This window comes from Sinohyriopsis cumingii, chromosome 18, assembly GCF_028554795.1.
Source record: "Sinohyriopsis cumingii isolate HCF-2022 chromosome 18, ASM2855479v2, whole genome shotgun sequence".
In the NCBI taxonomy this organism is placed as follows: domain Eukaryota; kingdom Metazoa; phylum Mollusca; class Bivalvia; order Unionida; family Unionidae; genus Sinohyriopsis; species Sinohyriopsis cumingii.
The window spans coordinates 92,044,841-92,070,377 of NC_142978.1; the positions used below are offsets into that span (position 1 = coordinate 92,044,841).

At 34.8% G+C, this 25,537-nt stretch overlaps 1 protein-coding gene across 3 annotated transcripts in view; it reads right to left on the bottom strand.

Moving 5' to 3' along the window:
- The window catches only part of LOC149777448 (uncharacterized), a 70,342-nt gene that overhangs the window by 19,904 nt on the left and 24,901 nt on the right, over window positions 1-25,537 (bottom strand). For all 3 annotated transcript variants that reach the window (XM_089942080.1, XM_089942081.1, XM_089942079.1), the window contains exons 5-9: window positions 24,495-24,681; window positions 18,933-19,099; window positions 16,783-16,884; window positions 12,111-12,282; window positions 6,182-6,274 (exon numbers count right to left, since the gene is read on the bottom strand). In XM_089942080.1, coding sequence (XP_089798206.1) covers window positions 6,182-6,274; window positions 12,111-12,282; window positions 16,783-16,884; window positions 18,933-19,099; window positions 24,495-24,681 — 721 coding nt within the window. The remainder of the gene's footprint in view (window positions 1-6,181; window positions 6,275-12,110; window positions 12,283-16,782; window positions 16,885-18,932; window positions 19,100-24,494; window positions 24,682-25,537) is intronic.

Consider the following 25,537-nt stretch of genomic DNA (forward strand, 5'->3'; position numbering starts at 1 on the left):
TTCTACAAGGAACTGCAGACTTCAACACTACAGGCTATAGCATATGTCATTGTCTTCCATCTTATATTCTTTGTCGGGATTCGTACTTGAAATCATTAGAACATTTTGTTATTAGGACTACTAAAATTGTATTCGTGTATTAGTGTTGGATTATTTTTGGATTTGATTCTATAAAACCGTAAGTTCATATTTTTTCATTTTTACAGAATTTTTCCAGGAAAATAAATTACTATATTTTTTAAAAGCTTGTTGTTTTCACTCTTTTTGTGTTACTGTTTATTTCAGCCTAAACATATAACATAAGAATAATAAATGCATTAATTTTCAGCATGAATAACAATGAAAATTTTTTTCATCATATTTTGCTATTTGGGATAATACACTTAAAGCCTTTGAATATTTATTACTCAAAGACTAACCTTCCTGCTGAAGGACTTTTAATCTTTTTATAAATGTATATGCATTATGAATATAAAAATTATGCTAGATCTTTGTAACAAGCATTAAGATTCTTTAAACCCACATCATGTGCCATATAAAACTAGAAGTTACTAGTTCATAACAGCAGAATGGAATTCATGTGCCTGCCTTGTGTATATTGCCAATATTTGTAAACAGTGGTTGAAATATATTTCATTTTACTTTTTATGATTTATAAAACATACTATCTACTGAATTTATGAAGTCATGAAATGAGAAACAATTAGACACCATGCATGAATATGAAGTCATGAAATGAGAAACATTTAGACACCATGCATGAATATGAAGTCATGAAATGAGAAACAATTAGACACCATGCATGAATATGAAGTCATGAAATGAGAAACAATTAGACACCATGCATGAATATGAAGTCATGAAATGAGAAACAATTAGACACCATGCATGAATATGAAGTCATGATATGAGAAACAATTAGACACCATGTATGAATAGCCTTCTCTTTGCCACATTCATCCATGCAGTATGTAATTGATTTTACAGCTTCCTGACTTTCATGAATTCTGTAAAATATTAAGTTCAATTCATAAATATCTAACATCATTTTTATATGATGAATCTATCAAACAATGCTTTACTTCTATGTAAGGCCAGCTTTATCTTGACGCAAAATTGGAATTTCACAAAAAAAAGGAGAGTTATTTATGTTTCAACAATTTAATTAACACCATCAGCATTAAAGATGATGTCTGAATAAATGTATCAGTCTTTGGCATTCCAGTATATTTAGCTGATTAAATGTTGTGGTTGTATCAGTTTTCCAGTATAATCAGTTGATTAAATGCCATTTTAATATCGGTTTTTGGCACTCCAGTATACTCAGCTGATAAAAAGCCATGATTGTTTAGGTTTTCAGTATTTTTTTATTGCTTACAAGCCATGGTTGTATCAGTTTTGCAGTATATTCAGCTGATTAAAAGCCATGGTTGTATCAATTTTTCAGTATACTCAGCTGATTAAAATCCATGGTTGTATCAGTTTTTCAGTATACTCAGCTGATTAAAAGCCATGGTTGTATCCGTTTTTCAATACTTTCAGTTGACTAAAAACAATGGTTGTATCAGTTGTTCAGTATACTCAGTTAAATAAAAGCCATGGTTATATCAGTTTTTCAGTATAATCAGTTGATAAAAAAGCATGGTTGTATCAGTTTTTCAGTATACTCAGCTGATTAAAAGCCATGGTAGCTGAGTTTGCACAGCATCAGACTTGTAATCCAGAATTTGCATGTTCAATACCTGCCCAGGCCAACCCAGGTGGGCTGCCATGGTGTCCTTGGGAAGGAAACTTAGCTTCCATTTCCCCTGCATGACTGATCCAATAATGTGTTAAAAGTGCCACGAAAACACCCCAAAAATTGAAATAGGTCCAAATAAAATAAAATAGTTCACATCTACTCATGTCTATAAAAGTTAAGCATGAACTGTTCTAATTTTGTTCATTGTAACGGTACATATGTGGTTCAATATTAAGAAAAGCATATGAAAAGATTTCTCAAAAATAATTTTAAAGACAAAAAGTGGACATCAAAACAGGCTAAATTATGATGCTATTCAGGTGTGTTCCAAATTTATGTAGATCAAAAGATATAAAATCAAGGATGAAAATTAGAGGATCTCCAGCATCAAAAATAAAACTTGGTATAGTACACTTTTATAAGAAAGAAAATAAGAATATATAAACTTTAAATGTTAGAAACATGAATTTCTTCCTACTGTATATGAATTTCATTCTAACTGTAAACAAATTTCACTCCAATGGGAGCATACATAAAACAAATGCTGTATGCAAGAATCCTATAATGGATATTCCCAGCAGTACTGACACTTTTTAATATACTCCATCTGATATAGAATTTTATTATATATACAAACAAAGTAATTTAATCTTTGACTGTTTGCTAAGTTCACATTGAGTTGTCAGCATCAGAAAATGTGGACTATGACAATATGTGAAACATCAATGACTAAAGCCAGGCTGACAGTGGCTGAACTATTTCTGGCAGGAGTTTGTGAGAGACTGATGGGGAGGACAGCATTGGTTGACTTATTTACGGTAGGACTGGACTAACTGTTGAAAGCTGATGATCCACATTTCTTACAAAAATGTTACTCATTTCCTTTTGCATGTCAAGTTAGATTACACCACAGCTGTTCATACTTCACACATTTCTCTACATGTGCTATTCCAGTATGAAGAAGCTTGGTGCAAGTGGATTTTCACACACTGTGGTAGGTTACCTTTGGATACTATATTTTCATAACTGTGTGTTGTGAACGTCCGCCTAAAGGCAGGCATTGGTACCACATTTTTAAAGTGTGATTCCTATGGAAATTCTTAGCAGGATAAATCAGACTTTTTAAAGTGATTCCAATGGAGATTCTTAGCAAGATAAAACAGATGTTTTAAAGCGTGATTCCAATGGAAATTCTTAGCAAGATAAAACAGATATTTTAAAGCATGATTCCAATGGAAATTCTTAGCAAGATAAAGCAGACTTTTTAAAGTGTGATTCCAATAAAGATTCTTAGCAAGATAAAACAGACATTTTAAAGCGTGATTCCAATGGAAATTCTTAGCAAGATAAAACAGACATGTTAAAGTGTGATTCCAATAAAGATTCTTAGCAAGATAAAACAGACATTTTAAAGCATGATTCCAATGGAAATTCTTAGCAAGAAAAAGCAGACTTTTTAAAGTGTGATTCCAATAAAGATTCTTAGCAAGATAAAACAGACGTTTTAAAGCGTGATTCCAATGGAGATTCTTTGCAAGATAAAGCAGACGTTTTAAAACATGATTCCAATGGAAATTCTTAGCAAGATAAAACAGACATTTTAAAGTGATTCCGATGGAGATTCTAAGCAAGATAAAACAGACTTTTTAAAGTGATTCCAATGGAGATTCTTAGCAAGATAAAACAGACATTTTAAAGCATGATTCCAATGGAAATTCTTAGCAAGATAAAACAGACTTTTTAAAGTGATTCCAATGGAGATTCTTAGCAAGATAAAGCAGACGTTTTAAAGCGTGATTCCAATGGAAATTCTTAGCAAGATAAAACAGACATTTTAAAGTGATTCCAATGGAGATTCTTAGCAAGATAAAACAGACTTTTTAAAGTGATTCCAATGGAGATTCTTAGCAAGATAAAACAGACGTTTTAAAGCGTGATTCCAATGGAAATTCTTAGCAAGATAAAACAGACTTTTTAAAGTGATTCCAATGGAGATTCTTAGCAAGATAAAACAGACTTTTTAAAGTGATTCCAGTGGAGATTCTTAGCAAGATAAAACAGACTTTCAGGGAGGTTTATACTTTCAAGACCATGGATAAGCCACAACAGCAAACTTTTGTGAATCTACAGGATAAGTAAACTGTTATTAAATTCCCTTTGGTGCATACCCTGCTTTTCACCTGTATGAGGTTCTGTTTTACATTCAGTAAGTTCATGGTATTCTTGTCCTATTTCATCAGTATCAAGCTAGTTATCTGTCAGTCTAAGCAGTAAAGTATTTTGTAGTCACATTTTATTAGTTATCTGTCAGTCTAAGCAGTAAAGTATTTTGTAGTCACATTTTATTAGTTATCTGTCAGTCTAAGCAGTAAAGTATTTTGTAGTCACATTTTATTAGTTATCTGTCAGTCTAAGCAGTAAAGTATTTTGTAGTCACATTTTATTAGTTATCTGTCAGTCTAAGCAGTAAAATATTTTGTAGTCACATTTTATTAGTTATCTGTCAGTCTAAGCAGTAAAGTATTTTGAAGTCACATTTTATAAATTATCTGTCAGTCTAAGCAGTAAAGTATTTTGAAGTCAAATTTTATTAGTTATCTGTCAGTCTAAGCAGTAAAGTACTTTGAAGTCAAATTTTATTAGTTATCTGTCAGTCTAAGCAGTAAAGTATTTTGTAGTCACAGTTTATTAGTTATCTGTCAGTCTAAGCAGTAAAGTATTTTGTAGTCACATTTTATTAGTTATCTGTCAGTCTAAGCAGTAAAGTATTTTGTGGTCACATTTTATAAGTTATCTGTCAGTCGAAGCAGTAAAGTATTTCATAGTTACATTTTATAAGTTACAGTTTTTGGACTGTGCAATCCAATACATCCATTTTTGGCAAGCATGTTTTCCTCCTTCTCAGGGGTTAAATGAAATTAGATCTACTTCCTTTTCCCTCTTGCTTAAGTTCTCCAGAAATTTAAGACGAAGTGCCGAATTCCTTATAAGGACCATACTATATGACACTTTTACTAGGTATCCCAAATCAAATGACTGATATTTTAACTAGATATCCCAAATTGATTGATTGATACTTTAACTAGGTATCCCAAATTAACTGACTGATACTTAGCTAGGTATCCCAAATCAGTTGACTGATACTTTAACTACGTATCTTAAATTATTGACAGATACTTTAACTAGGTATACCAAATTAATTGACAGATACTTTAACTAGGTATCCCAAATTAACTGACTGATACTTTAACTAGGTATCCCAAATTGACTGATACCTTCAGGAGAAGAATTATCCATGTAAAGTATCAGTCAACTGATTTAGGATACCAAGTAAAAGTATCAGTAAATTGATTTGGGATACCTGATTCAAATATCAGTCAACTGATCTGGGATACCTAGTTAAAGAATCAGTCAATTAATTTGGGATATCTCGTTAAAGTATCATTCAATTAATTTGGCATACCTAGTTAAAATATCAGTCAAATGATTTGGGATACCTAGTAAAAGTATCAGTCAATTAATTTGGGATACCTAGCTAAATTATCAGTCAATTAATTTGGGATACCTAGCTAAATTATCAGTCAATTAATTTGAGATGCATAGTTAAAGTATCAGTCAACTGATTTGAGATACTTAGGTAAAGTATCAGTCAATTAATTTGGGATACCTAGTTAAATTATCAGTCAATTAATTTGAGATACATAGTTAAAGTGCCAGTCAAATGATTTGAAATACCTAATTAAAGTATCAGTCAATTAATTTGGGATATCTAGTTAAAGTATCAATCAATTAATTTGGGATACCTAGTTAAATTATCAGTCAATTAATCTGAGATACACAGTTAAAGTGTCCGTCAACTGATTTGAGATACCTAGTTAAAGTATCAGTCAACTGATATGAGATACCTACTTAAAGCTTCTTAATTTGGGATACCTAGTTAAAGTATCATTCATACTTTCTGAATGAATAAGAAAAGAACCAATATAGTTATCAAGTTCTGCAACAGTAATTTCACTCATTCCTTCAAATCTGCACTGAGGGAATCCTGTAAGCAGTTTCAAAATTGCTTCACAACACATTAAGTTTTTCTCAGTGGTTTTGTTTTTCATACTGGTTATGAACTTGATCTTTTCCCCATTTGATATCAAGCTTGCCAGTAGCTTTGTATGAGGTGGTGGTTCTTCCTGGAGGTTCCCTGGGTTTTTCCTCCACAAAATATACTGGCTGCCATGTATGACGTGCTTAAAAATGGCATTAAACCCACAACAACATCATTTGATACCTCAACAAATGAAAGGGTGATGTTTGTTTTCCATGCAGGCTCTGCAGTGGCAAAGTCAAAAGAATCATTCTGAATTGATGGTAAAGTCACATATCTATCCATGAACTGTATGTCAAACTCATTGCTAAACAAATAGATATATAAACGGATGGACCTACTGCATTCCTTTTCAATGACAGTGATTCTGTGTCGAACTGCCACAATCTCTTCCATCTGAAGCTTGGACTGATACGCACTCTGTTCCAGCTCACCTGTAATAGAAGTCACATGAATTACAAGGGTTCTATGGAAGATTAAGTTTATACTGTGAAGTGCAGTAAATAGTGCTAACAGGCTCACTCTTTGTTCTATATAAGGGATTTGTTTTGTGGAATTGTCATTCCATATATTTTGCAAAGTATGGAATTTTCCATTTGGAAATAAGTGACCACTGGGAAGCTTTGGCCACTTTATCTGCCTTTTCATTATCCTTCATCTCAATGTGGGAAGGCAGCCAACAGTACAGAATACTTTTCCCAGATTGTATGAGCACATCATTTTTCTGTAATATCTGTGATGCCAGATTTAAAGTTTTTCAAGGCTTTCAAAGTTGAGACAAAATCCCAAAAGATCATGAAATTTGCACTTTAAGAGGTTTTAATGTAGTTCAAAGCTTTTAGTATAGATGTAAGTTGTGTGGTATAAATGTAGGCTTTATCTGGTGACCGCTCAAGATGGTACCATTCGGTACTACCATATTTGTCTCAATCTTCTGACCCAGCTGTATACACTGCATGGCTATGATTTCAATGAATTTACTCTGAAAAAATTTGAAAATTTTTTGAGGACATTTATCAATTTGCAAGGTCAAGTATTATTTGGAAGGTTTTGAAAGCCAGTTTCAAGGTTTTAGTAAACTGGGTAAAAATGTATTAATCCATAAGTGACAGAATCAGAACTTTTACCAAATGGCATCTTATATGTACTTCTTGACCACACAGCCACACCCAGGACATGACCCAGGAGATGCAGTATTAATGTATATAAACTTAGTATTGGTCAAGATATATTCCAAATATGTGATGAATCAGATAATGGGTTACATAATATATGAAAAAAACAAGAGTCCCTAAAGGGGACTGATGCTCTTCTGAAGGAAGTAAATAAGGTGATGGGTAACCTATTATAATAAAGAAAAACAAATATCTCCCAAATATAATACACCCAAGAATTACACTGGAGATCTGACAGTGGATTTACCATCAGCATAACTAGACAAGTAAGTCATTAATATTAACGAAGCTCAATCTCATCAAATAAATAAATGTCTTAATTAAGTGCTTACTAAGAGACATTTTGCAACTGAACATTGAGACACATTTATTGATTATCAAGGTAATTAAAAGCATTTTACCAACTTCACTTCGCAAAAATGTCCAATAGTGAACATAGTTTTTCAGCATTTGAAGATAATGTCTCTGCAGTTACATACAGTAATGATGCATACAAGGTACCACCAATTGATTTGAAGATAATGTCTCTGCAGTTACATACAGTAATAATGCATACAATGTACCACCAATGATTTGATAATAATGTCTCTGCTGTTACATACAGTAATAATGCATACAATGTACCACCAATGATTTGAAGATAATGTCTCTGCTGTTACATACAGTAATAATGCATACAATGTACCACCAATGATTTGAAGATAATGTCTCTGCTGTTACATACAGTAATAATGCATACAATGTACCACCAATGACATGGCACATGAATACTGTTTATCTTGATTCAATGAAAGGTATTCATTACACACATTCATTAAAGCATACTAATTTCATTTAATAGCTGCCTATTCTCACTTAAAACCTGATTCATCACCAACATTTTGGCAAAATGAAAGTTAACTGTGGTGAATGCAAGTTGAGATTTCAAGTTCTTCATCTTTTTGTCAATGCTAAATTTTCAAGAGGTATACAGAAAATCATTTCTAAAATTCCTTAAACAACATAAACAGTTCATCAAACTACATAAACATAACTAAAAGATATGAAAAAGCTGATTTTGGCACTGATTTCTTTAGCATGAGATATGCTGTTTAGCCTAATACTGTGGCCATACATAAATCAACTGCAATGAAGAGTGAACCAGGGAATAGCCATCATGTCTTATGCTGGTAGAAGAATGTCTCTTTCACACCCAACAATTAATATGGAACTAATTCACCATTGTTTATCTTCAGTTAGGTAAATCTTTTACTTTGTTTGCTCTGATAACTTGCTATCAGTTTTCAGGAACAACGACTGCAGATATCTGTGCCACATATCCTGACTATCCCCTAGAAATAAAATGGTTGGCTCTAATATGTTCTAGAGTATTTATGTTGCTGAAGCTGCAATTCAGTGAAATGCTTTATTTTCACACCAGTTTTAATAATTGCTGATAAGCAAACATGATGCTACTACATCACTGAATTATGTTGTCCCTAGATACCAATACATAATGTAGCTAAGTTGGAAATTTCAGGAATTTTTTTTTATTACTTCCAAAAAGTGGTGAAAAGTGAAAATGACAATTTAAAATCTAGTGAAAGGCAAAATAAACGTTCAAACGCTGATCAGTAAAGTTTAGTAGTTCTACATGTGGTGTCAAACACAGTCCCAAAAAACAATCACAAAAGTAACTGGCCTAATCTCAGTAATGCTTCAGTATGGAAGAAATGAGATCAACATGCCTCACAGACAATTTAGGTTACTTTTGGACAATGCTGGCTCTAGCAAAGACAAGGCTCATAGTGAATACCATAATTTGAAATATTATATTTCAAGAAACCATCACTTCTAATAAGTTCATCCAAATGCAGTTTAGCTGTACATTAAGTTTTTCGTTTTGAATGAGGACAAAAAGTCACAAATAAAGCTGATCAAAAGAATATATTTCCTTTTCCAAAATTACTGGATTACATTAGGGCTAATATCATTAACCGGTAAAAAGATTGCCAGTAGAAATAAAATTTAGGAAGTTGATTCATTTCCCCACTGCAAGCAGTAAAAAAAACAAAAGAGTTAAATTCAATCCCTCCTTTCTCACTTTATTTACACATGATGTAAGATTTTAAACAGCAAATGAAAAAATTACAAATCAACTTTTGTGCAATTCAGTAGCTTCTGATACTTTTAATGTACACTGAATTAGGATTTAACTGCCAGGTACATAAATGTGTAACACTTGTAAATGAATGAAATGACAAGCTTCTTTTTCAACCCCCAAACCACATAATGCACTGTTTACCAGGTTTTGAGACTAAAAGCTATGAAGAGATGATGGGATGATGTGATTTCACTCAAATAAGTACTAATCGGCTATCTTGTGGACCTATGATTGAGGTCTACTTTTATGGGGAAGTCTTTGTTTTCTTAATTTTCATAAAGGCTGATGAACTTTGTGTGCATCTTAATAATCTTTTATTGGCCAAAATTGTAAAGCACTAGTTTTTGACACTTTCTTGCCATTACAAAAATTTAACTCTATCTCAATTGTCTGTACAGAACCATCACTTCACTCTCTATAGATACATAAAAGATCTTCATTCAAAATTTTGAGCCCAGTATGACATACCTTCATTAGCAATAAGCATTTAGTCAGCCTTATCCTGGCCTGCCTTAAAAGAAACATTCATAGATGTGAAATTCTATCAAGAATTATACCAACCATGAGACTGAACAATTTGTCACACAGGATTTATGCTCCATCACAGTTTGATCCCAAGACCAAAAATGTCTAGGAGATCAAGAAAATTAGATTACTTTGACTCATATTTACACCGCTCCGGTGGCCTAGTGGTTAGAGCGCTGCCTCAGAAGCGGGAGATTGTGGGTTCAAACCCCGTCCAAGTCATATCAAAGACTTACAAAAATGATACTAACAGCTGCCTCACTTGGCGCTCAGCATTAAGAGGTTAGTGTTAGGACTGGTTGGCCTGGTGTCAGGATAATGTGACTGGGTGGACATCATGCTATGTGTATGCGGCATGATGCCCAAATGCTAGACATCACTATAAACTGCCACACTGCAGTGATCGTTACGATATGATTAAAAAATTGTTAAAGCTACATTAAAAATCCTAATACCACACACACATACACACTCATATTTACAAGTTTGATTATTTACAACAAAAATACTTTTTATGTCCAATGATTGAAAAGTATCAGAAAATTGAGAGAAATGCAACAAACTTTATATAATTAGTGTTGAATGAAAGCATGTCACTGTGTCCAATGCATGAAAGCATGTAACTGTCCAATACACTGGCTATAAGTGATACTCCTTTACATAACTATCTGTCAAAATGTTTTCTGTACACTGAACAGTTTTAGCTAAAAGAAGCCACAATATTTAAAATGGACATTTCAACAAAACAGGAACATAACAACAATGCTGTCAGAAAAATTATATCAATATCTTCTCCAATCTAGCTGGGGAGACAATATTAACCATAGAAATATCTTCTCTATGTGTAGCAGGGAGACAATATCCCCACTATGGCTAGCAGGGGAGCCCAATATTACCCAAGTTTTTGCAGCAGAGACAATATTAAACTTATCAATATCTCCTCTGTCAAGCATAAGAGTCAATACTGAGTATACCAATATGGGAATACTTGTGTGTGTGATTTGGATTTTTAATGTAGCTTTGAAAAAATTCAGTCATATCACTAAAATGTCATCAGTGTCGCAGTTTAAAGTGGTCTAACACTGAGTCATCATGCCACAGATATGTGGCATCATGTCCCACAATATGGAAATACAATATTAAGTATATAAACATCTCTCTTATGTCTAGCAGGTGAGACAATATTAACCTTACCTATATCTCCCATGTGTCTAGCTGGGGAGACAATAATGACTTGTGTGTGTGATTTGGAAAAAAATCAGTCATATCACTAAAATGTCGTCACTGTCGCAGTTTAAAGTGATGTCTACCACTGAGTCATCATGCTGCAGACATGTGGCATCATGTCCCACAATATGGAAATACAATATTAAGCATATAAACAGCTCCCTTATGTCTAGCAGGGGAGACAATAATGATCATACAAATATAGGAGTACAATAATAAGCACAGAAATGTATCCACTATGTCTAGCAGGTGAGATAATATTAAGCTTACCTATATCTCCCCTATGTCTAGCTGTGAAGAATATACTGAGCATACCAATATGGGAATACACAATATTAAGCACATACATATTTCCTCTATATTAAGCAGGCGAGACAATATTGAGCATACTATTATCTCCCCTATGTCTAGCCGTGAAGACTATACTGAGCATACCAATATGGGAATACACAATATTAAGCATATACATATTTCCTCTACATCAAGCAGGCAAGACAATATTGGGCATACTATTATCTCCCCTATATCTAGTAGGTGAGATAATACTAAGCATACCAACATCTTCCCTATGACTACCAGGGAAGACAACATCTCCCCAATTTCTATCAGGGAACATAACATTTACTCTAATGTCTATCATGGGAGACAATATCTCCCCATGTCTATTAGGTAGACAATATTAAGCTTATCAACATCTCCCCTATGTCTATCAGGGGACAACATTTTCCCTAATGTCTATCAGGGGAGACAATATCTCCCCCGTCTATTAGGTAGACAATATTAAGCTTATCAACATCTCCCCTATGTCTATCAGGGGACAACATTTTCCCTAATGTCTATCAGGGGAGACAATATCTCCCCCGTCTATTAGGTAGACAATATTAAGCTTATCAACATCTCCCCTATGTCTATCAGGGGACAACATTTTCCCTAATGTCTATCAGGGGAGATAATATCTCCCCAGTCTATTAGGTAGACAATATTAAGCTTATCAACATCTCCCCTATGTCTATCAGGGGACAACATTTTCCCTAATGTCTATCAGGGGAGACAATATCTCCCCCGTCTATTAGGTAGACAATATTAAGCTTATCAACATCTCCCCTATGTCTATCAGGGGACAACATTTTCCCTAATGTCTATCAGGGGAGACAATATCTCCCCCGTCTATTAGGTAGACAATATTAAGCATAGTCTTACTGGTCAACTGATCCGCTTTTTTCTGTTCATCTAAGAATTTCTGTTTCCAATGTTCTGCATGTTTAATAGCTTCTTTCTCCCGACTCTGGCTTTCTCTGCAGAGGCGATCAAGCTGGGTAAGTCTTTCTGATAGCTCCCTCATTTGATTTGTTGCAGATACAATATCTTTCTCCTGTGAGGGAAATTTAAATTATTCCAAGATATTCTTTAGTCTTTCATACAACCTAGCTATTATGCAGACTAGTAGTGGTTGAATTATTATCAAATTGACCTACATGACAAAAGAATTAATTAAAATAAAAATTTTAAACAAATTGTCTGGCATGCAGTTATTCAAAATTTAAGTCTCTGTCCATAAAAAGAAAGAATTTTCCATGTCTTCTAATGAACTTCTTTGTTACACCTCATGACAACAGAACATTGCAACAATCAGCATTATGGCATTTAAAAAAACAACTTGACATACTGACTTGCAAGAGATTAGGCATTGCCAGTGACACTGGGATGCCTTTGGGGAAGTTATTTCTGTCAGATACAAGTTTATATTTATTTATTCACAACTTTACACTCTCAAAATTTACAGGTATTCTTGATGTCTGAGATATTGCTGCAGTGTGAACTGTAAAGATGATGAAGCCTATGACACTGTAAAGGTGGTGAAGCCTATGATACTGTAAAGATGGTGAAGCCTAGGACACTGTAAAGATGATGAAGCCTATGATACTGTAAAGATCATGAAGCCTATGATGCTGTAAAGATGGTGAAGCCTAGGACACTGTAAAGATGATAAAGCCTATGACACTGTAAAGATCATGAAGCCTATGATGCTGTAAAGGTGGTGAAGCCTAAGACACTGTAAAGATGATGAAGCCTATGATGCTGTAAAGATGGTGAAGCCTAGGACACTGTAAAGATGATAAAGCCTATGACACTGTAAAGATGATGAAGCCTATGATACTGTAAAGATCATGAAGCCTATGATGCTGTAAAGATGGTGAAGCCTAGGACACTGTAAAGATGATAAAGCCTATGACACTGTAAAGATCATGAAGCCTATGATGCTGTAAAGATGGTGAAGCCTAGGACACTGCAAAGATGAAAAAGCCTATGACACTGTAAAGATGATGAAGTCTATGACACTGTAAAGATGGTGAAGCCTATGATGCTGTAAAGATGGTGAAGCCTATGACACTGTAAAGATGATGAAGCCTATGATGCTGTAAAGATGGTGAAGCCTAGGACACTGTAAAGATGATAAAGCCTATGACACTGTAAAGATCATGAAGCCTATGATGCTGTAAAGGTGGTGAAGCCTAAGACACTGTAAAGATGATGAAGCCTATGATACTGTAAAGATCATGAAGCCTATGATGCTGTAAAGATGGTGAAGCCTAGGACACTGTAAAGATGATAAAGCCTATGACACTGTAAAGATGATGAAGCCTATGATACTGTAAAGATCATGAAGCCTATGATGCTGTAAAGATGGTGAAGCCTAGGACACTGTAAAGATGATAAAGCCTATGACACTGTAAAGATCATGAAGCCTATGATGCTGTAAAGGTGGTGAAGCCTAAGACACTGTAAAGATGATGAAGCCTATGATACTGTAAAGATCATGAAGCCTATGATGCTGTAAAGATGGTGAAGCCTAGGACACTGTAAAGACGATGAAGCCTATGACACTGTAAAGATCATGAAGCCTATGATGCTGTAAAGGTGGTGAAGCCTAAGACACTGTAAAGATGATGAAGCCTATGATACTGTAAAGATCATGAAGCCTATGATGCTGTAAAGATGGTGAAGCCTAGGACACTGTAAAGATGATAAAGCCTATGACACTGTAAAGGTGGTGAAGCCTATGATGCTGTAAAGATGGTGAAGCCTATGACACTGTAAAGATGATGAAGCCTATGATGCTGTAAAGATGGTGAAGCCTAGGACACTGCAAAGATGAAAAAGCCTATGACACTGTAAAGATGATGAAGTCTATGACACTGTAAAGATGGTGAAGCCTATGATGCTGTAAAGATGGTGAAGCCTATGACACTGTAAAGATGATGAAGCCTATGATGCTGTAAAGATGGTGAAGCCTAGGACACTGTAAAGATGATAAAGCCTATGACACTGTAAAGATCATGAAGCCTATGATGCTGTAAAGGTGGTGAAGCCTAAGACACTGTAAAGATGATGAAGCCTATGATACTGTAAAGATCATGAAGCCTATGATGCTGTAAAGATGGTGAAGCCTAGGACACTGTAAAGATGATAAAGCCTATGACACTGTAAAGATGATGAAGCCTATGATACTGTAAAGATCATGAAGCCTATGATGCTGTAAAGATGGTGAAGCCTAGGACACTGTAAAGATGATAAAGCCTATGACACTGTAAAGATCATGAAGCCTATGATGCTGTAAAGGTGGTGAAGCCTAAGACACTGTAAAGATGGTGAAGCCTATGATACTGTAAAGATCATGAAGCCTATGATGCTGTAAAGATGGTGAAGCCTAGGACACTGTAAAGATGATAAAGCCTATGACACTGTAAAGATGATGAAGTCTATGACACTGTAAAGATGGTGAAGCCTATGATGCTGTAAAGATGGTGAAGCCTATGATGCTGTAAAGATGGTGGAGCCTAAGACACTGTAAAGATGATGAAGCCTATGACACTATAAAGATGGTGATGCCTAAGACACTGTAAAGATGATGAAGCCTATGACACTATAAAGATGGTGAAGCCTAAGACACTGTAAAGATGATGAAGCCTATGATGCTGTAAAGATGGTGAAGCCTATGATGCTGTAAAGATGGTGAAGCCTATGATGCTGTAAAGATGGTGGAGCCTAAGACACTGTAAAGATGATGAAGCCTATGACACTATAAAGATGGTGAAGCCTAAGACACTGTAAAGATGATGAAGCCTATGACACTATAAAGATGGTGAAGCCTAAGACACTGTAAAGATGATGAAGCCTATGACACTATAAAGATGGTGAAGCCTATGACACTGTAAAGGTGGTGAAGCCTATGATACTGTAAAGATGGTGAAGCCTATGACACTGTAAATATGATGAAGCCTATGATGCTGTAAAGATGGTGAAGCCTAGGACACTGTAAAGATGATAAAGCCTATGACACTGTAAAGATGATGAAGTCTATGACACTGTAAAGATGGTGAAGCTATGATGCTGTAAAGATGGTGAAGCCTAGGACACTGTAAAGATGATGAAGCCTATGACACTGTAAAGATTGTGAAGCCTAAGATACTGTAACGATGGTGAAGCCTAAGACACTGTAAAGATGATGAAGCCTATGAAACTGTAAAGATAATGAAGCCTCTGATACTGTAAAGATGGTGAAGCCTATGATGCTGTAAAGATGGTGAAGCCTATGACACTGTAACGATGGTGAAGCCTAAGACATTGTAAAGATGATGAAGCCTATGAAACTGTAAAGATGATGAAGCCTATGATACTGTAAAGATGGTGAAGCCTATGATACTGTAAAGATGGTGAAGCCTAAGACACTGTAACGATGGTGAAGCCTATGACACTGTAACGATGGTGAAGCCTAAGACATTGTAAAGATGATGAAGCCTATGAAACTGTAAAGATGATGAAGCCTATGATACTGTAAAGATGATGAAGCCTAAGACATTGTAAAGATGATGAAGCCTATGAAACTGTAAAGATGATGAAGCCTATGACACTGTAAAGATGATGAAGCCTATGATGCGTAAAGATGGTGAAGCCTATGATGCTGTAAAGATGGTGAAGCCTATGATGCTGTAAAGATGGTGGAGCCTAAGACACTGTAAAGATGATGAAGCCTATGACACTATAAAGATGGTGATGCCTAAGACACTGTAAAGATGATGAAGCCTATGACACTATAAAGATGGTGAAGCCTAAGACACTGTAAAGATGATGAAGCCTATGATGCTGTAAAGATGGTGAAGCCTATGATGCTGTAAAGATGGTGAAGCCTATGATGCTGTAAAGATGGTGGAGCCTAAGACACTGTAAAGATGATGAAGCCTATGACACTGTAAATATGATGAAGCCTAAGACACTGTAAAGATGGTGAAGCCTATGATGCTGTAAAGATGGTGAAGCCTATGACACTGTAAAAATGGTGAAGCCTGTGACACTGTAAAGATGGTGAAGCCTAAGACACCATAAAGATGGTGAAGCCTATGACACTGTAAAGATGGTGTAAGACAAACAATAACAATGAATGAGAAGCAAGCATTCTGCAGAACCTAGTGTCTTACATTGACACAACATTATATCTACCCCCTCCCGTCACTGTCTAACCTAGCGCCTTACTTGCATCAATGCAATAATATATCTACCCCACACCCAACAATGTCTAACCTAGTGTCTTTCTTGCATCCATGAAATAGTATATCTACCCCCACCCAGCAATATTGTATTTTAAATGAATTAAACACAAATCTTTAACTTTGATGACCATGTTGCAACCATCATAAAATTGATAATTGTGTATCACCATGCTCATACAGATGAGACATAAAGAATTTTGGATTGGCAAACACCTTCCCTAGCTCAAACCACAACAAGGGGCTGAAATGGGAAAAGTTTAGGTGCAAAGTATGTAATGACTGTACTATTCAGATCCCAGCCTAATGTAAAATTTCCAAGTCACCTTGAGTTTCTGAAGTGTGGATAACTCTTCTTCCCGTGCCTGAAGTCTGCCAACTGTAGTACAGGCATCCTTGAGAGAGGCATTCAAACCCTGGTTTTCTTCCTGTAAAGGGCAAATAGTCAAAACAAAACCTATCTCTATGCTGATACATAGCAGGTACATAGCTTGAAAATATACTTAACTGGTTGGATAAACCCCATCTCTATGAAATATTCTCCTAATACATGCATGTATAAGCAATATTAAACTTGTATATACCTAAAATTCAAAGTCTAGACAACACTGACAGATGGGAATCTACTCATCACGTGTCATGTGTTACCTTCCACTGGCATGTAGCAAGTATTTATAATATCATTCAGACATATGCAATCTTAGTCTTAGAAATATCAATAAGTATCTGATATTTGTATCTTTGGGAATTTACTGACTTTTCAACTTAAACCAATTACAGCTAGTTCCTACTTTAATCAAACACAATGTGATCATTATTACATTAAACAAATGTTACATTACATTTCTACACTTTCATAATATTCCCCTAATTCAGAATCAACAGCATGTAATAAAACTGAGTTAAAACTTTTCAAAGATGATTTACTTTCTCTAGATATTGATTGGTTCTCTGTTACTGATAAGTTTCTTGCATGTATATTGTACAGAACAGTTTTAATTTTTTAGTATCGAACTCTTCTCTTAACTGCAATTAAAATCTTAAAGCATTGACTATTTACCTTTAGAAACAACAATTTAGTCACTTGCTGATCAGATTGATGTGAATCACAATATGATTATTTCAGGGTGCACACATATTTAAACCCAAACTCAACCCTAAAAGCTCCTGTGAAACTTTACCTTCAATAGTTAACTCTTTACTGAATGAAACTTTTGTTGCATGTTTTTCAAATTACCTCCCTTGTTTGTTAGCTTATTTTTATGTCAAAAGAAGCTAACTGCTCTTTCCATGCAGCTGCCAACCAAATTTTACATCTACCATGTTACATTTCTCAAAATAAAAAATGTGTTCATGGAACATAGATGCACCACCATGACCTAAACAGAAATCTTGACCAAAGTGTGATGGAAGGACAGAGGAACAATGGGAATAGTGTTGTTATGACTCTATGGTCTTAAAAAGAAAGAGCGAAAACAACAAGTTTTTATACAACCATGAAAATAAAACATCAGGCCCTTTCAAGAAATAAATCTTTTGCACATTATTTCTTTTGTTTTCTATGGATTAAAATGTATACATCTCATCTCATTAATGTTAGGCAAGAGAGTGAAATTTTGGGACAAGTGAAAATGTAGGTGAGACAAGTATTTTTTTATACCACTTGTCATGGACAAGTGGGTGAAGAAATAATTGATTGTCCCTGCAACTACAAATTTTGATCCAGGTCTAAAGTGAAGAACTAATGACATTGTGCAGAAACTATTCTTCTTTAAGCCATAGTGACCTTAACCTTGGGCCTTTTGACTATAAATTAATTTGATTCATCTTTAGCTCAAGTGCAAGCATCCACAAGGTTTGGAAATGGTACACGGTGAGAACCAGAGTTACTAAGTGTAAACAAAAATGGAACAGATCGATGGAGGAACTGGACTGAGATTTTAAAATAATACACTCGATCATAATAGTTTATATCGAAAAAAGGAAAAAGAATTCAGTTGGTGTTTAGGGAATCTAAATTGTTTTCTCATTTTTTATATCTTATTGATAGTGTTGACTTGTGTTGAGAATACACAAGTGCATCTAACTTCCGATGTGCATATCTCATAAGATTACTATCCATCATATTTTGTACTCCAAAAGTAGACTATACAAAAGAGAGAATCAGAAAACATTAATATCTGAACTGTGAAATTTTGTGAATTTTAAGAACAGGTAAAGTTACCTAATTGTCAGCTTTTTCAAGCTCATTTCCTGAACATACAGGAGCAGTCATTTTCAACAGCTGTTAGTTTCAGATAACAAATATTAACCATGTAGGATAAAGACACATGTTATCTATATTGTCAGTAAAATAACAAACAATTTTGCAACATGCCTTTTCCTTTTTTAACTGTGCTCCAAAACCCCCAAAGCATAACAAAAGATAACTGACTCATGCCACTACAGACAGGTACCTCTTGCCCTGATTACTTGCCTCTAATTCCTGTATCTTCTGGCTTTGCAGGGAGTTCGCCTTACTGAGGTTCATAACTTTTTCCTGAGTGGACTCCAGTGCCTGAGTATGAGACGTTTGACTGGTTTTCAGTTGTTTTACCTGCTCAGCAAGTTGTTTCATATGATGTGCTTTTACTTCAAGTTCCTCTGTAACACAAAATGTTAAGAAGCAACTTGAACATTTAATGGTGCTGACTACCGACAAAATCATTTTTAACATACAAATGGAGATGACAGATGAATTATCGTTATGGAAGCATTATTATATTATTGTGTAAACTTAATAAATAAGAAAGATCCAAATGCCAATCTACTATATAGATACAGTATCTCTGTAAGAGAAAACAAATGAGAGCAGTGTGTGTGTGATTAGAATTTTTAACGTAGCTTTAAAAAAAAATCAGTCATATCGCTATGATATCTGCAGTGTGGCAGTTTATAGTGATGTCAAACATGATGTCCCACCCAGTCACATTATCCTCACAACAGGCCTACCAGTCCTAACACTAATCTCTTAACGCTGAGCACCTAACAAGGCAGCTGTTAGTATAATTTTTGTAAGCCTTTGGCCACCAGAGCAGTCCAAATAAGAGTCTGGAATGTATCAAACTATATGAAAGTGTAGTAAATTGATCCCCTGATGTTAACGCATTTTTACTATCTTTCTAAATTGCAGCTACAATCTTAAATAATACAGCAGAAAAGTTCACTCAACAATTTAAACTTTTCATGATGTTTAAAGTGATCTGAATATATTACGATCTTCAAAAAATGTAAACAGTGCAGATTCTGAAATAATTATATGGATATTCTATGATATGGTACCATTTTCTACGTAATTAACCTTATCATGGGATAAAATAAATTCTATGCCATGGTATAACCTTTTAATTATCCTTATCTTGGGATACATTTTTTCTATGACATGGTATAACCTTTTATGTAATTATCCCTATCTTGGGATACATTTTCTATGTAATTATTCTTATCTTGGGACAGTTTTTCTATGACATGGTATAACCTTTTATGTAATTATCCCTATCTTGGGATACATTTTCTATGTAATTATTCTTATCTTGGGACAGTTATTCTATGACATGATATAACCTTTTATGTAATTATCCTTATCTTGGGATACATTTTCTATGTAATTATTCTTATCTTGGGACAGTTTTTCTATGACATGGTATAACCTTTTATGTAATTATCCCTATCTTGGGATATATTTTCTATGTAATTATTCTTATCTTGGGACAGTTTTTCTATGACATGGTATAACCTTTTATGTAATTATCCTTATCTTGGGATAAAAAAAAATTCAGTCTTAATAAAGTGCATGTTCCAACTGGTCTCAGACATAATGAATGCCATGCAATGGTCGAGAAAATTCTACCTCACATCCAATGGGCACATGGATTCTAAAGAAGCACTTGCCTCATGAAAAACATAATCATCCACTGAGTATGTTTTTATGTACTACAGCGAAGTCACACATTTTCATCAGGTAGCAAATTTCACGCAGTACCAAATTTTGTGAATTTCAGGGTTCTACAAACCATTCATTTAATGACTGAATGAACTCTTTATAGTTTTAAGAAAAGAACTGAATCCCTTCTCCAATCCATAAATTTAAGGTTGCAACAAATTTCCACTTGACAGAACCACTCAATTTCCAATACAAATAAATCTATAAAAACAACAAAAATCCTCAGACCCTTTGGAAGAGTGGCCCATGTTAGACTGAGACAGTTACTTTGAATGAGGGGCCCATGTAAGAGTGAGACGGGGTACCTTGAATGAGGGGCCAATGCAAGACTGAGACAAGTCTTATGGAAGCAGGAGCCATGTAAGACTGAGACAGGTCTTTTAGATGAGCGACCTATGTAAGACGGAGACAGGTCCTTCAGCACAGGACTAATAGAACCCTTCATATGCCTTGGTGTAGAATATGAAACTTCCCCTCAGGTTTAGAATTGTGCACCAAGACAGGAAGTTTTTAAGACAAAATTCTGTCCTCAAGAATGGTATTTCCCAATCGAACACCAATGCATAAATAAGGATTATTATTTGTACATTCTTGAAGTCAAAATGTTATATAGCAAATAATGATGCAACTTCAAAACAGTAAAATATGCATTGAAAATTTTCTCACCATAAAGGATGCATGTGGAAATCAATTATCTGATAGCTGGTAATATAGCAAAATTACCAGAAATCGGCACATTTAACATTCAGTACAAAGCACTAGTTTAAGCCTGGTCTTTGTCCATTCAACAATCTGGCTTTTCTCAACATCAGCTAAAACCAACCAGCTACTATACGTACATAATGAATTTCCCACATCAGACTTAATTACAGAGCCATGGCTTGCCCTACGCAGACCTGCGCAGTTTAGGGTCCTACTCCTCTTGTACCTGAGAGTCAGAAACAAAATTTTCTATCCCTGGTCAATGGGCTTTAACTTGTCTCTTACATTTTGGTAATGGATGAACTAGTCCTACTGATATGGTCCAGTTTCACAGAAATGTAGCATCAACACCTGTGATCTCACTGAATTCTGAACAATCTTAGTCTCACTTCTGGTTTCTTATCCAAAAGTGTTTCCTGGAGATACTTAAAACCAAACAACCATTCCTTGCATGTGTATTTAAAAGAATCTGATAGTTTGAGTAAGCGTACAGCTCAAATTCAGCAAAAGTCATGAAAAAGGTACTCTTACCAAACCAACATTTCATTGGTGCTTCATTTGCATGTGATTTACATTCATTCTACATTTTTCATTTGCATTCCACTCACATCTGCATTTATGCTATCATCAGTATTAGGAATCTGATCTTGCACTGACAAGCACAAGGGCATCTGACTGAAAAATTAGTGGCAGCCTAAAATTCATGTAAACTTATGTTCAAATTCATTCATGAAATGCATCCAGAGTTGTTTTGTTTTCATTTTATCATTCATTGCTATACATTCTGCATGTTGCAATCTCTCCTTTCTTCTGACTGAATTCATTCTGCATGTTGCACTCCAATTTCATCTTACTGCAGTTTTGTTCTGCATTTTGCAATCTCTGCTTTCTCCCAATTGATTTATCATTTGCATTCATTCTGCATTTTATATTCAACTGTTCTCCATTTTGACTGCATTGTTACTTTTTGGTTGTATAATGACCTGTCTCATGATCTGTATGTGCATATTCCACACAATCTGTAACATACTATCTTAAGATAAAAAAGAAACCAGAGGATGTTTGTTTGAATTTCAAAATCCATGCTCATAGATGATCTGCAGAATTCGGCTCTCACAGAATTTACTACAATCTCCAAGAATATTAGTCAAATTTCAAGGTCTGAAAGTTTGCAAAGGAAATGCCCCATTAATACCTTCCTTTTAGTAAGTCACTAAAAAAGATAAAAGTCACCTTATCTAGTTCTTATCTAGTTCTCTTTTACATTTAAAGAAAAACAAAGATAGCAAGGACAGGAAATTTGCAAGGAATGACAAAATTTTGATTGCAGTTTGTAATGATATGAATCAAGTGTTAGAGGTATTGTCAAAGGACACAGCAAAAGAGAGTAGGAGCTGAAAGACTATTAATGAAGTACCATATTTACCATATATATTGGGACATGATAAAATATATTTTTTCTTCCTGTCCCAGAACTTATGGTGAAACTTTTTTCATATTTTTCATGTCCCAATACTTAAGAAATGAAATAAATTTGTATTGCATTTGTGCCCCACTCTCCAATGCACATTGCAATAAAAAAGATAAACAATACCCTTATTTGATGATAAAAAGAAAGAAACTAAATATTGTTATCATTTGTTTCTTTTTTTCATCATGAGCATTAAAGAATACAATATGTCCACTGAATCTGTATACGTAGCATAGACTCCCATATTGTAGCATGTATTGCTTCTGTCCAATAACACATGCCAAGTTGTTCATTGATGTGAACATTGAGAAACAAATTGCGTTTGGCTGTGCTCAAAGGTTTGAATATGTTAGCTGACTGAAAACTGGATCCAACAAAATCAAAAACAAGAGGGAAATAAGCAACCGATATCGTGAAGACAACTGTCATTCACACATGACACGGTGTTAGGTGCAAAATAATCAAGATGGAATTATATTCAGGTCTACTGTATGACAGTATCTCGCAAATAAAAATCATTATTTGAAAAGACATTCACTTGAGTGTAAATGAGAATCTTTTCGCCAGCATGGGTTACAAAAGTATCATTACTGTTTACCCACAGACATCAATGCTCCTTTGTACTGATTATTACTACTGATACCAAGCACACAGAAGCCAGGGTGGTGAATAAACACAAATGGCAGCGAGCAGTAAACTCCTTCTTTGAACTTACTGACAGGACAAAGGTTATTTTTATCACAAAGCAAGCCGACCTCAGAAGCCGACAGTGGTTACTTTTTTTAAAAGGATATCAATAAAAAGGTTATTTTATTGCAAAGCAAGCCAACATTGGAAGCCGAGTATGGATTCTTTTAAGTGTGCTGAACTTTTTCTTCTGAATATACAAAGATGGCTGAGATATGGAAACAGACTTTGGTCCCTTTTCACCGGCATTCACAGTAATTTTGAAAATAAACTGAAACAATGGAACAATCTTTAAAGTGACACAATATATTGCTTCGTGCACGGACATCGATAACCCAGCATCACCAAGAAGACTTGGAGAAAATAAAATCATGTGATGAATTCGTGAAGACTAAAAGAGAAGCAGATGATTTCACCAACAATATGATCATTAACTTGGATGAAATTCTAGTGTACTTTCATCTCATTCCTGGATGGACTGACAATAAGAAGGGGGTCAAAAGTGAGAATTAGACTGTTGCAAATTTGAAAAAAATCTGACTTTAGTCCTTGCAGTTTCCGCTTCATGTAATGTGTTGCCTCTAACAATTTTTCACGGTATGAGAAAGCTAAAAAAATATTCATGCACTGAAAGAATGGATCGTGCATATGCAGGAGAAAGGTTATGTTTCTGAGCTGCTGCTGCAGTGGATTAAAGAATTTTATCTCAAGCACACAGTTTTATATTTTCATAAATAAAATTTCAGTTGGGGTTAATTTTATGACATGTAATTTTCAAATGATTTAAAGATGTCCCACAATTTATGATTTGGGAGGGAAAAATGATGTGTCCCAAAACATACAGTGCACAAAAATTACTTTTAAAATTAATGTATGGTGTCCCACAAAATACGGTGTCCCAATATATATGGTAAATATGGTGGAGAAATTTAAACAAAATTAGTGATTACTGAGAAAAAATAGATGGACTCAGTGCTGAGCAAAACTGTAACATGATGGTGAATTGGATCAGAGAAGATAATGGGTGAAGGATGTCTCACAAGTACAAAGCAGTCTATTCAATGACGGAGTCAAAGAAATGAAATTGGTCAAAAAGTAAATGGACTTAGGACAATGCCTGCCACTTATATTCAAGTTCAAGCAGCCAGACTTGCTGTCTTTTTGATGACTTTTACTGACACAACTGCTTTATTTACCTTTACACTGCGAACATGTCTGTTCCAATTGCACCAATCTTTGACGGTCCTGTTCCCAAGCAAGTAGCTGCTGCTGGTGGGACTCCATTATATCATTCAGCTCTCGATCACGATCCTTCAGTTCTGTCACCAAGAACTGGATCTCCTTGCGCTGCCTCTGGATTGTCATGCTTTCCAAATCTGCTGACTGCCAGGCAAAAAAAGTGTAAGTACTGAGCACACTAATGGCCTGAAGTATTGACATGATAATACAATGCAAAAGTTCTTCTGAACTACATGTATTGATTAGAAAGCATGAAATAAAGTATCCCAACTGTATAAGACTCACCAAAACATTTAGTACATAAAATCTAAATCAAAACCAATCATTGGATTAAATTACTGTATGTTTCTTCCATAATAATTACCCTTTCATTATACATTAAAAGTACATCCTATACAATGCCAATCAAATCATTCCAATGTAAACAAGTGGTCCACCACACACTAAAACTATAAAGGGGAAGAAAGCTTAGGCCAAACAAAAAAAATATATAGATTTCCGGTCAGCCATACATCCCTATTTTTCATTGCCTACCCTAGCATCCTGCCCACCCAGTAAAAAATTCAACATAATTTTTATAAATTTTCCCAAAATTGATTTGTGTATCTAACTGAGCCAGTTTGCCCAGTATTTGATTTGCTTAGTACATTATATATTAGTACATTATATATACTAATCATCAAGATATATATCATTTTAAAACCAGTGTAATAGGAAATGCCCATATTTTTTTTGGCCTTAGAGCACATAAATGTTACATGGTATACCACACTCTTATTATGTTTGGATTTTAGCCATAACTGAACTCATCTAAGGTATTCATGATAATTACCAATCTAATAAAAAATAATGACTTCCAACATTCCCTTTATGTGAATGATAGATGTGCACGCTGCATTGTGCAAGAATTACAGTGACTTGAGCAAAGTTTTTAGATCTTCACTGATTGCAATGCATGGAGATATCTGAGCAGCTGCATAACCACATGCACGTGCAGCTT